At 34.3% G+C, this 12,392-nt stretch overlaps 1 protein-coding gene across 2 annotated transcripts in view; it reads left to right on the forward strand.

Moving 5' to 3' along the window:
- Positions 1 to 12,392, forward strand: part of GSNAP (gamma-soluble NSF attachment protein) — a 92,396-nt gene that overhangs the window by 25,338 nt on the left and 54,666 nt on the right. The window contains exons 7-8 of one of the 2 annotated variants that reach the window (XM_089797534.1): positions 11,821 to 11,900; positions 12,220 to 12,352. In XM_089797534.1, the coding sequence (XP_089653660.1) occupies positions 11,821 to 11,900; positions 12,220 to 12,352 (213 nt within the window). The remainder of the gene's footprint in view (positions 1 to 11,820; positions 11,901 to 12,219; positions 12,353 to 12,392) is intronic. The other variant, XM_089797533.1, reaches the window with a different exon arrangement.

The following is a 12,392-nucleotide window of genomic DNA, read 5'->3' on the forward strand; positions in this document are numbered from 1 at the left end:
AAATGTGTTATTGCCTATGAAAAGTCCACTTATATGTATTTAGGACTTAGGTTTTATTGGCAGTAGATTTTTAATAGGTGATTAGCATGTCGATGATATGCAATGAATGATTAAAACCCCATGTTCATGCATTTTAAGCATCTCATGTAGTTAAATTTAATAGATAACTTTAGTTTTCAATAAAGTATCATGAAAATAGACTCAAAAAGTATTATTTTCATAAAATATTAAAAACTATGGTCAAATCAACTCACAATGAGTTAAAATTTTAAAATATGGATGCTAAGATTCTCTTTAGATATTAAAAATATTTTTATTTCTTGCAATTGCCAATAAAAAGCCCACTTTTGGAGGATTTTTAATCAAGATATGTGTTGCCTTGAAAAACCCCACCTTTTCCTTTATATCTTGAGTTAGTCAACTACGTTTGAGGCCAAAGCTAGCTCGAAACGAGTGGGATTGCAAGGGCTATTATCACAAGGCAAAAAGAAGACTTAAAACTATTCACAACAAAAAGAAAAACAAAGAAAAGATGTGAAAGCTTATAAAAAATCAAGCGTTTGCAGCCAAAGAAGAAACATCCTTTCTTACAAACATTTGGAGATTTAACTTGACATAAACCTTCAAAAGAAATGTATGAATAAATCTACATAGAGCAGAATTTAGGGATAATGAATTGCCTATGATGCTTTACCAATATGTTAAAACAAAGAGGACGCACCTACAAATTCATGAGAAATTGCATAGGGTTGCCTCATTTTTGACATCTCAAAATTGAGGACAAGTTCATTGTTAGCTTCTTAGTTATAAAATTATGTGCTACTTAAATCAACCATATGATAATCTTCTCCTTCTCGTGAAGCATTGAATCTTAAGAGTTTTGGGGCTGTTAATTCGAGCTAAGGCATTGTGGGAGATATTGGGATGTATCCTCTTTGATTAATTATTTTTGAAACTCTTTAGGGTTCCCTTCCTCTTTTTAGTCATTCTTGGTTTCGTTGAATGCCAATTTCACCAAGACTTTTCTTTGCACACATGTTACCCTTGAAAAAATATCCTATTGTGTGTGAGATAGGTAATGTAATATCCCTACATATCAATATAATTATTATCTTATTAAATTATCTCTAATCAATATCAAACATTTGATTAAATAATAATTAAATTTTAGGAAATACCTAGATTGTGTAATGTAAATAAAATATACGGTAATGACTAATTAACATTTTAGACAAGTGTCAATGATTCAATAATCAAGATACCTTCCAATAGCATCGACACATCAAGAAAAAATTAGTCGAAGTAGTAAAGAAGATTTGTTAACCATGCACAACAAGCATAAGGGATATCATTACCAATCGGCTTGATATTAATAGAATGGTGATGAGTAATGATTAATTATCACTCAACAGAAAGATGCGATTAGAATCTATTTTTGATTGATTAGAATATAAGAAGGAAGCGATGCAATTAGTTATAAAGGAGTTAATCTCTAAGAAACATGACGTTTGACTCTCCCAACGCCTCTCATCAACTTCAATATAAGATATAAGAAGGCAAAACATCATTCTTTTAGGGCATTAAGGAAAAAAACAAGAAATGAATGTTATCATCTTAAGAAGAGGAAAATATCATAACCAGTTGTTTCAAACTTTTGTTCTATAGCAACAAAGCAATAAACAAACACTGGCATCAAGTATGCTACAACATTTGTAAACTCTAGTGAATAATTAGCTACAATAGAAAAGGAATATAAATAAATACTTAGAGATATAGACAAAGCTATATGCAAATTTGTTTATGCTTGGTGTTTCAGAAGATAAGTGCTATCCAATAAATAGTGTCACTCCCAAGACAGGGTAGGGGCCCGTGTTCTAGAAGTTGTGAGGGCAAATTCCCAAGATAGGATATAGGCTTGGACCTGTAAACTTTGAGGGAGCATATTGTGATTGATCTCTAGGCACGTTGGTTACACTCTTAATCCTTCTCAAGATGTTGTGGTAATAAGGTGTGTATGGGTCTACATACGTATGTATGTATGACTTTAAATGGTTAGATGAATGAAAATTTTCTTACTTTAATTATAGATTGAATCATCATAATCTTTGTCAATTTAGGTTGTAAGCATATTAGGTATTTTGTGGCGACCTCAAGTCTTAAACTATCAAGGGACAACACGATTACTATTAGAGCCTTCAAGCTGCAATCCTGTTAATGCACCAAAGCCAAGGGCACAAAGGTCCTTATAAAGGGAAAGAAGGAAACAAGCAGTAAATTTTGTCCCAAAGCAAAAAAATATAATACATTAATCAGCAAGTGATGAATCAAGGGCATTCATGGAGATAACAACCAAAGTATTAATAGGATACTTCAGTAAATGATCTTAGGAATCCTAGTGGGAACGACATTAGTACAAATCACTTGGAAAATAACCGTAGGTGATCCCACCCAAAATTATAAAACTATCCTTCCTACCAGGAAATAATATCCTAAGGGATGAAGAGGGAAACAATCACCTCCATAGCAGATCGGAGGAGTTGGGAGAGGCTTACATAATTTAAGTCCTGAAAAAGGAGAAATATATCTTTTAGGGATTATTGTAGAAGCTCCTAGGAGAGAGGGGACAGCCTAGTAAGGACTTACAACACAAGGTAAATAAGTTAACCCTCCCAAATTTTGACGGATCTAACAGCATCACAACCCTTGGATGACTGCAAAAATTAAACACTTGACCCTCAATCCCGTGATAGAAAAAGACGCAATTCAATTTGCCATCCTACACTTGGAAGGCTCAGCCCACGAATGGTGACACCATGGTATCCTCACCCAAGTGCACCAAAATATATAGCTTCTTCTGTAGAACTCTTGTAGAAATTGATTAAAAGGTCTGACCATAAACATCCCCAAAAGAAAACATGGACAATGAATGAATACATGAGTTTGTTCTAAAGAATTTCATTAAGAGTCATATGAATAGATGAGGAAAACCTAACCTATCTGTTTGTGGATGGGGTAAAAGAATCAATAAAGGGACTGGTGGCTACTTTCAAAACAGCTACTTTAGATGATGTACTAGAAATAGGCCTAAGTTTAGAGACATCATCTCCCAATAACCAAGGGCAAAACGATCATGCAAAGGTTCTTTACAAGGACAATCACCATAAGCTTTGTCTCGGAAGGGATGCGTTAAAGTTTGTAGCTGCGATAGAGATCTTTATCTCTCGAAATCTGGATGTTATTACCATTATCGTCATCTTCAGCTGAAAAGGATACTTAAGTTTAATTTGTAATATTAAATGTAAATGACGTGTCATTCACATGCATTGAGGCATGAATATTTGAAGAGTCATAATTAATTATAGGAGTTATGAGAGACCTTCGGTTATAATGTGAAGTCTCTCTCTTATTGATATATATTTGCATCAAGCAAAGGATATTGTACACTTGAACATTTTATTATCAATAAAGATATATTTTTGTTGTGTGGCTGGGTTTTTCCCTTCCTTCTCGAAGGGTTTTCCTAGGATATTTCTGGTGTTTATTGGATCAATTTTGGCTCCTTCAAATTGTTGTTTATCACCAATAAAGATATATTTTTGTTGTGTGGTTGGGTTTTTCCCTTCCTTCTTGAAGGTTTTTCCCCGAATATTTCTGGTGTTTATTGGTTCAATTTTGGCTCCTTCTAATTGTTGTTTATCACCATTGATTTTTGGGCTTTAGATTCAATAGGATGAACTTAAAAGAAAGATCTTATGCTATAAATGTCAAGAACCATAAGGAAGAGGACACATTTGTCATAAGGGAGGTTTGGACAAAAAAATCATGATGTTGATACAAAGAAAGATGGGAGCCAGGCCATAAATGTGAAAGCCAAGTGCACCAATTGGAAGCAACTTTTGAGATTGAGAAGGAAGAAAATCCCAACAAAAAGGCTAGGTGTAATAAGGAAGAACAAGTAACTCTAGCCAATATCACTCAAACTACTAAAACACCATCCTTTTCGTATAAGAAGCATCCTTAAGGGAAAAAAAGTCATTACTCTAGTGAATAGCCGAGCTCTTCATAATTTCATAGCCGAGTCTAAAAACTTCAAAGGGTTTACAACAACAACAGCATCAGGAGCCATGATCAAGTGCACAAAATGGTGCCCCAATGGGAAATGCTTGTAGGAAAGCATCCCATTAAGGAAGAATTTTATGTGGTACCATTAAATTCTAACATGATATTGGGCACTCCTTGGATATATTCTTTGGCTGCTTTATGTTTGATCTAACAAATTTAACAATTTGTTTCCAACATGAAGGGAGAGAAGTGTAATTGAAAGGGCTCCACAATGGGTCCTTGAAGGTAATTTCTAACAAAAGGATGGAAATAATTTTTAGAAGAGATTGGCAACACAATGCATGATCCTTGACAAGTCTACCCCACAAGGGGAGGCCATTCAATGACCTTGTTTATATGCATTATAACCTTAAGTTTCGCATAAGAAAGGTAGAGTTAGTAACCCTTGGTCCACTTGATTTGGATAACATAGATCCCTATTGTGATTGGACATCATAGGGGCAACCTCTATTGTTCACAGACAATGACATGTATGATTTGGAGAGCTAGGCTATGAAGGAGGGTGGATGATTCGCATCAGGATTGGATGACATTAATGAGGGGGATAAGGGCATTGAGAGTGGGGAGGGTACAAATGATGAGGAGTTATGGCCAGTGTTAGCATCATTTACGTTAAAGATGGAAGTACAGTCACAACCACAATTGCAGCCACAACCACAACCATAGGCACAACCACAATAGACTTCTAGGGCTAGCCTCTTTCCCTCTCTAGTAGATTTTACTTGAGCTGCTGGGAAGGGGAAGAGAACGATGTAACCTATTTCGATATTATACTTGACACTTGTATTTGCTTATAATTTACAAGGCAATTTACAAGGCAATTTGCTACTTTTAGTTTGCTTTAGAGTTCAGACTATTAGCCTATGGCTATGAGCCATCAACATTTCACATGAGGATGTGATTTTCTATCCTATTTGCATTTATATATACCTAGATTAGCTTGTTTGGTTTGTTGACTCATCAGATGCATCTTCTTATTGAATTTTGCAGAAAACAAATGCATTTCTAGTGAAATTTAAACAATTTTTCAAGTTCTTGATTTTTCCTGACTTATCTCCATCTTTCTTTTTGTCCTCAACAATAAGTTGCTGATAATGATATTTTGAGCTATGATTCTAATCTTCAATACTATTTGATTATCACTTGCCCCAATAATCACTCTAAATGAATTTTACTTTTGCTTGAAGAGACAAATGAAATAAGAAACATAAGGACTAGGAACTCTCAAATATATCTTATTTATCCGACTACTACGACAATAAATAATTTTTTCTTACAAAGATTTAAAACGCATTTACTTGCTTGAAATGAATATCACAAAGAACTAGTCTTCAATAAGGATCTTTCACAACACAATTTGAAAGAAAGTACAAATGTCTTTTACTCACTCATGATGAAATATATGATGATATGATGCCCTTTCTCTTTACATTTTACACCAAATATATATGAGGTTGAATAGTTTCACAACACATTTTATTAAATTTCAAAACTTTTTTGAACAAACACTACTCGATTAATTAGTTGATAACTACCTATCTTTTGGATTTTTGCTTGGTCAACAACACAAAACACCTCGTACAGAGCTAAGAATTTGTTTGGGGCTTGGAAACTGGATTTTCTGAACTGTATCTTTCTTAGATTTACAAATCTCACTCATTTTCCTTCTCTGTCAACATCATCTTTACAAAAGGTCAAAATTGCAGCATCTCTGAAGTTGTCATCCTCCCTTTTTCAAGTCTACAATCCTTTTGAATAAGTTATCAGCAAACTAGAAAGAGAAAAGACCTCAATTGTAGAATTCACCTTCCTGATTTCTCCAACGTCAAATGAATAATTTAGATGCAATATCACACATTTTAAATGATCTTCGCAGACACCTCATCTCATTAATTTCAAAAGTGCAAATTTTTGATTTCACTTACATTTAATACATGAAATCTCTGTAATGTGCTCAATTAGCTTTGTAAATTAGAGTTAAATCTCTCTATTTTCATGTCTCTTCCGTAGATTTACTTCTATTTTTAATGGTCACTCTTCTTCTATGTTTCCATAATCTCTCTATGTTCAATATGGAAACTCTCTCTTTCTCTCTTCAAAATTTTTCTATTTCTCTCTTTGTTCGTTATAGAAACATTCTTGTGTATAATTGTATATATAGATAATTTATGATAATTACTTTACCATAATAAGGTATTAGAGCTATTTTTGTTGAAAAATAATAACTTAATTATTGAAATTTTTTGAGTTATTTTTTGAAATAGGTTTTGAAGAATTCTTAGTTTAGTAATGAAATTTTAGACACAAGATTTTCAACATCCTTTGCCTGGGTGTGTTCAAAAGTGTTTGCAGGATTATTTTCAAAAAATTGTCTAGGGTTTTTGTATATTTTTTTCTCTAGGCGGCTTTTCTCCTGCAATTTGTGCGCCATCTACCTTTCCCCTACCCGTGCGACCAACTTCCTCTGAAAAATGATTGGCTTTTTGGCATTTTTGGGCTTGCATTTGACCTTTTTCTATGAGCCTTTTTTTCTGCAATTTCGTGGCGTTCTTTTTGGGCATTTTGACCTGTTTTTCTGCACATCTTCTGCAAGTGGCAACATCTAGGGTGTTTTAAACCCTCTGTCTCTAATTTTTATCTGGCAGTTTCATTTTTAAACATTTTTATAGTTTTCAAAAATGGCTAGGGTTTCTTTTGAAACTCTCTTTTTTCCGTGCTGTTTTTATGGACTTTTTTGCAGATTCTTGGTGGGTTTTTGCAGATCTCAACTTGGCTAGTCTCCATTTGTTTTGGGTATATTGTTTTCCATGCCTCGATTTTCAAGCCAACAGATTCAAGACCTAATTTGAGATTCTTTTTTGTTTTTTCGAGCTCTCTTTTGGGCGTCCTTTCATTTTTCTAGGTCTTTCGTTAATTTGCCTCAAAGTTCATGCAATTTTTTCAGATACATTTTTTTGCATCAAAAACATGTCCTGGCATCTCTCACCAATATTCTCTTGGAAGACAATCGAAGATTCAACAAAAAGAACTACAACACTTGGAAGTAGAGAATGGTGACGATCTTTGAGTACCATCACCTTGAGGTGCTTGTTTTGGGTATTGTCACTCGTCCTACCACAGTGAATGCTACCACAGACTAATATTGCAAAACATATAGAGCAGATTCCTCTGCAATTGTTGTGTTGTTTGAACTTAGATTGACCATTAAGGGAGGATATTAGTGTTAAATCTCTCTATTTTTGTTTCTCTTCCGTAGATTTACTTTTATTTCTAATGGTCACTCTTCTTCTATATTAACATATTCTCTCTCTGTTCAATATGGAAACTTTCTCTTTTTCTCTTCAGAATGTTTCTATTTCTCTCTCTTTGCTCGTTATTGAAACATGTTTGAGTATACTTGTATATATAGATCATTTATAATCTCTGTTTAATAACACATTCATTATTTTACCATAATAATTAACTGCCTTGTTTCACGTTTTTCCCGATTCGTACAGCCATATTTTTTCTCCAAAAATTAGCAACCTTTTAGCCACGACAAAAATTGCTGCTTGCAAATAGAATAATTTCACCATTTTACCGCTATGGAATTACCTCTTGCGAACTACCGAGAAGCTCGTTATTTTGTGGTTCACTATTTAGGACTATGCTAAATGGCAAATATAATGGAAACAATATGTTTTGCAGTTTGTGAGATGTATGAAACATTTTGAAAATTCTAGTAGAGTTCATGGGGCTTTGCAAATGGAAGGGCTTATGTATTGAAATATATACTCATGAAAATGGCCTACTTGGAGGAGCTTACATGATGCACTATAGAAGTGCTTTGTAACCCTGGAAGTTAATCCATTGGGAACATGTCAATTCTGGCTACAAGAGGCTGAAAATGAATGTACATACTTATTTATAGGTGGCAAATAGGATTTCATGAAGGACTTGCTCATTGAGCATGGGATCTAGGAGGCCTTTTTTTAGGGTGTGCTCAATAGGTGGAACTCTAAATTTTGCAAAAATCTAGGGCAACAAGAATGACTTTCCTTTGTGATCAATATAGGTCAACGATGTTTTTCCATACCTTGAGTTTTCTTTAGATAGCTTAATAATCGAATCATTCTTGATGCCTCTAAAGGGAAATGATTGTTTCTACCAATAAGATCTCACAGGGGGAAACAATTTTATTCTGGAGTTTGCTGATGAATAATTTTTTTTGGATTCTTTGTACTTGCCTCCATTTCTGATCTGACATGCTACTGCCCTAAATCTTACACTTGTAAACGATTACCGAGGTAACCAACAAAGAAAAAAGCATCTTCTTGATTTTCCAATCCCATAACTTCACATTATTGTATCTATTTTGTAAAGAATAAAGTGTTTTTAAGCCTCTCTGTATTCTTCTTGCTCTACATGTGTCCTAGCTAAGTTCGTTGTGGAAATTGATCCCAAGGTACTTGTACCCATTTACAATCTCTAAAGGATTGGCATTGAAAAGAAAAGTGTTTGGAGTCCTATTTATTTTCAAAGAAAAGTTCATCACTTTAGATTTTCTAGTGCTCACTTGCATTCCTATTCATGACAAAAGACATTAAGCACCTTCAAGCATTTCCTCAAACAATCAACCATTTTAGCAATTAACATGAGGCCATCCGCATACAAAAGTAGCTTTATCAGATATTTAGCTAGCTGAGCCCCATCGCCATTATTCTTTTTTAAGCATTCTTCTAACTTGTTGATATATAACTCGAACAAGTATGTTGAAAGGGGCATCTTATTTTGACACCTATATTGCTGCCAAAGTGTTCTAACATGCCATCCATAGTCCTGGTTTTATCCTTGACCTGCTGATATAGTCTATGTACTGCAGCTTTGAGCTCAATAGGAATTTTTCAGTTCTTCCATTCTATACCAAAGTTTGTCATGTGGTACTGTGTCAAAGACCCTTTTAAAGTCAACAAAGCAGCAAAAGGCCTCCTCACCTTGTGTATTCCTAATTGTTTCAACCAGGAATCTAAGTGTAACACCATGGTCAATAGTAAAATGTTTTGGTCTGAAACCAGCCTGTCCCTTAGCTCTTTTACCTTCTGGTTCAGCCCATTTTCTGATATTGCATTCAACCATGCTACCAAAGAGCTTCTTAAGAGAGGGTTAATCATAATAATGTGATATATGATGGATTATTTATGGCACCACTTTTTGTGGAGAGAAATCACCACATTGGTTGTCCAATTTTCAGGAAACTCTTCTTTATTGACATCATTGAAGATACAATATATATTAGGTTGGCCACCTATTAAGTGATGCCGTTAACTGCTCGTTATGACTCTTAGCTGCCCTTTCTCTGTGAGTGATGCCTTCCATGCAAGTCCTCTTTAAACCCCCTTGGAATAGTACGGCTTTATCCATACCAGGGGGTATTGAAATTTGCTGTATCCATATATGATACCATATATGTATCAGATAATGTTTCTGTTTCTCTGCATCCCTGATTTTTGGCTTATATTGAGTTCAACCTTACAACCCAACAATTGTCACTAGTGACCTATAATGCAATCCTCTTTCATAAATGAATCTTATGAATTGTATCTGTAGCAACCTTAAGACTAATGTCCTAGACTATTCTTCGTCTTTTGGTTGTGCCCTAATGATATCAAAACAAAATAATTCTTTGGACTTTGAAAGAAATGTGTACAGACAAAAGCAGTTAAAAGCCAAAAATAGATTTCTCCAGGAAAATAGAATCAATTTTTCCTGAAAAGTGCTGCTGCTAGGTCTTATAACCTGATCCGTGAATGCTTTAAACTTGTTGCCCAAGCAGTTGCTCTGATACACACTGTTGGATATTTCCTAAATTATTAGAATGAAATAATGGAGGTCCTGTGACAGCAAGAATAGCAATGATATAGTAGAGGAGAAATTTACCAAAGAGGTGTGAAATGGGAAATGAGAGCAAAAATGTTGAGTTGCTGAAGTTTGATAATCAAGTCACTTTGAGGAGATGAAATCCTTTAATAGAATAATCCAAGTTGGATGGACACGGATATGGATATGGCCATTTTAAGATCCCCAATAGGAATATGGCTGAATATGACATTCAGAGAAAACACACACATATATTTAACACAATTTTCTAAGTTACTAGAGGAGATTTTCATTATTTCGAAAGCAATATAGTGACATAATTGGTACATAAATAATTATAAGTTGATTTAACAATTTACAATATGCAAAAATAGTAGACTTTTATTGGAAGATAACCCCAAAAATGGCACTGAAACATAAAAACATTTCATTTGTCTTTCTCATCTAGTGTAGGTTATGTTTATACCATTAAAAAAATTGCACGAAAGAAGTTTTTCTAAATTAAATTTAGGAAGATTTATGTTAAATTAACAAAAATTTAACATCCAGCATGTTAGGAAAATAAAGGAAGCATGTTAGGAAAATAAAGGTTTTTTGGGCACACATGGGTACAATATCTGATGTGTATCTGGACTGTATTTGATACGTATCCATTTCAAATACGAAGATACACATGCCCAGGGAGGGACAAAGGAGTATCTGGCTACTCTGGAACAAAGCAATTTTACAATTTCACGGTTTGGATTCTAATATGTGAAATCCTAATCGCTGTTGTAAAGCTATGATTAAGTTAGGGCAATCCATTGGCCTGAATTTGGGTGACCTCAACAAGAAAGAGAAAGGCTATGAAACTATGAGAAGATTGCTGGAGGATTATCTGAACCATATTTAGGTATCTGATATCCTGATCTTACATGGCAATGTTGATAACATGCAGGTATTCAAGGAAAAATAATCCATTATTTAAACTTGAATGTTTTTGAAGCACAGTTCTGTGCTTGCATCTCTTAGAGCATATATAAGAGTGATGCAAGTACTGCCTTTCTGAACGTATACTTTTAGAAGGAGAACCGAGTAACTTGGAATGGGATATGACAAGCAAGAACAACTTTTACATATGCTTCAGGGATTGTCCTGTTACAGGCTTAGTAATAGACATTCCAAGCTTACTTTCAATTTCGGAAAATTCCTTTTTTCTTTACTTTATTCCTATGATCATTCCATTCATATACAAATGATTGAGGGGTGGTAGACACATGGTCTCTAAATAAGTGCCTTAAACATCTATTCCGTTCACAGCCTGATATATTCTGATTCAGCCTTTTATATGAGTGTCATTTTTCACAATTTCAAATTTCATTCCTGTGATGTGGAGGAGGCGTTCCCTTAACATGCTGTAGCTGCCTCAAAGAATGATATGTCATGCTTGACATAGACAATGATGTGAAGATATGCTTTTGTTTGATTTGGTGATTAAATTTTTGCATGACAAACAATGTTGATTCTTGTTTGAAATGCTGATTTGCATATCTTCAATATTTTGTGAGGGACATGGGGGCCCGCTGTGATATGTCCACTTCCCATTCCCCTGCCTCCCCAAACATGATTATCACCCCTGTTTTGAGGCACAACCATATTTGACATAACAAGCAGCCAAGTACACAAAGTGCTGTCTAGTTCATTTTTGTATCAGAAAAGCTTTTTTTAATTATATTATGATATATTGAGGATGATTGCATGAAGGTTTACCAGCTTTATCAAGTTCTATAAATTCAAAATGTCACAATTCCAAAACGACATATTTTTGTAGTGGATTACATATTGTTGGAATGTTTCATGCAGGCATATTTGAGTGCAATCATTGTGTATCTTTATGCACATGACTTCAAGCAAGCTGAACAGTGCTATAATGATTGTTCCCAGTGAGTGCTTTGTACTGTGTACTTTCATAATGATACATGTTAGGAGCCTTTAGTATAGAATAAAACAATGCAATGTCAATTAAGCAGCAAGAACTATTTGTTTTGAACTTCAATGTTAATTAGTTTCTGTAGATGTAGCATATGTATTATTTTCCAGAAAGGTAGCTGAGCCAAATTCCAGAAAAAAATGCTCTATACTAAGCTTTGATGTGCTGCATTCTTTACATTTTGAATCCTTTCTCATGAATAAGAAATGATTTTGGAGGGTTAGATATGAATAATGACTGGGATAAAATTAACTTTGTTTATTGTTTCTTAGGATCAATGCTTTTTCAAACAGCGAACAAAATTATTGTGCTGAGAAATTGCTTCAGGCATACAGAGAAGCTGATGTTGAAGATATTAAGCATATTTCCCAATCAAACAGTGCCATCTCTAGTCTTGATCACATGGTATTTCTATTCCCCTCTAAATTTGTAACACTGACTAAGT

This window comes from Cupressus sempervirens, chromosome 8, assembly GCF_028749045.1.
Source record: "Cupressus sempervirens isolate cs-2001-9-10 chromosome 8, ASM2874904v1, whole genome shotgun sequence".
In the NCBI taxonomy this organism is placed as follows: domain Eukaryota; kingdom Viridiplantae; phylum Streptophyta; class Pinopsida; order Cupressales; family Cupressaceae; genus Cupressus; species Cupressus sempervirens.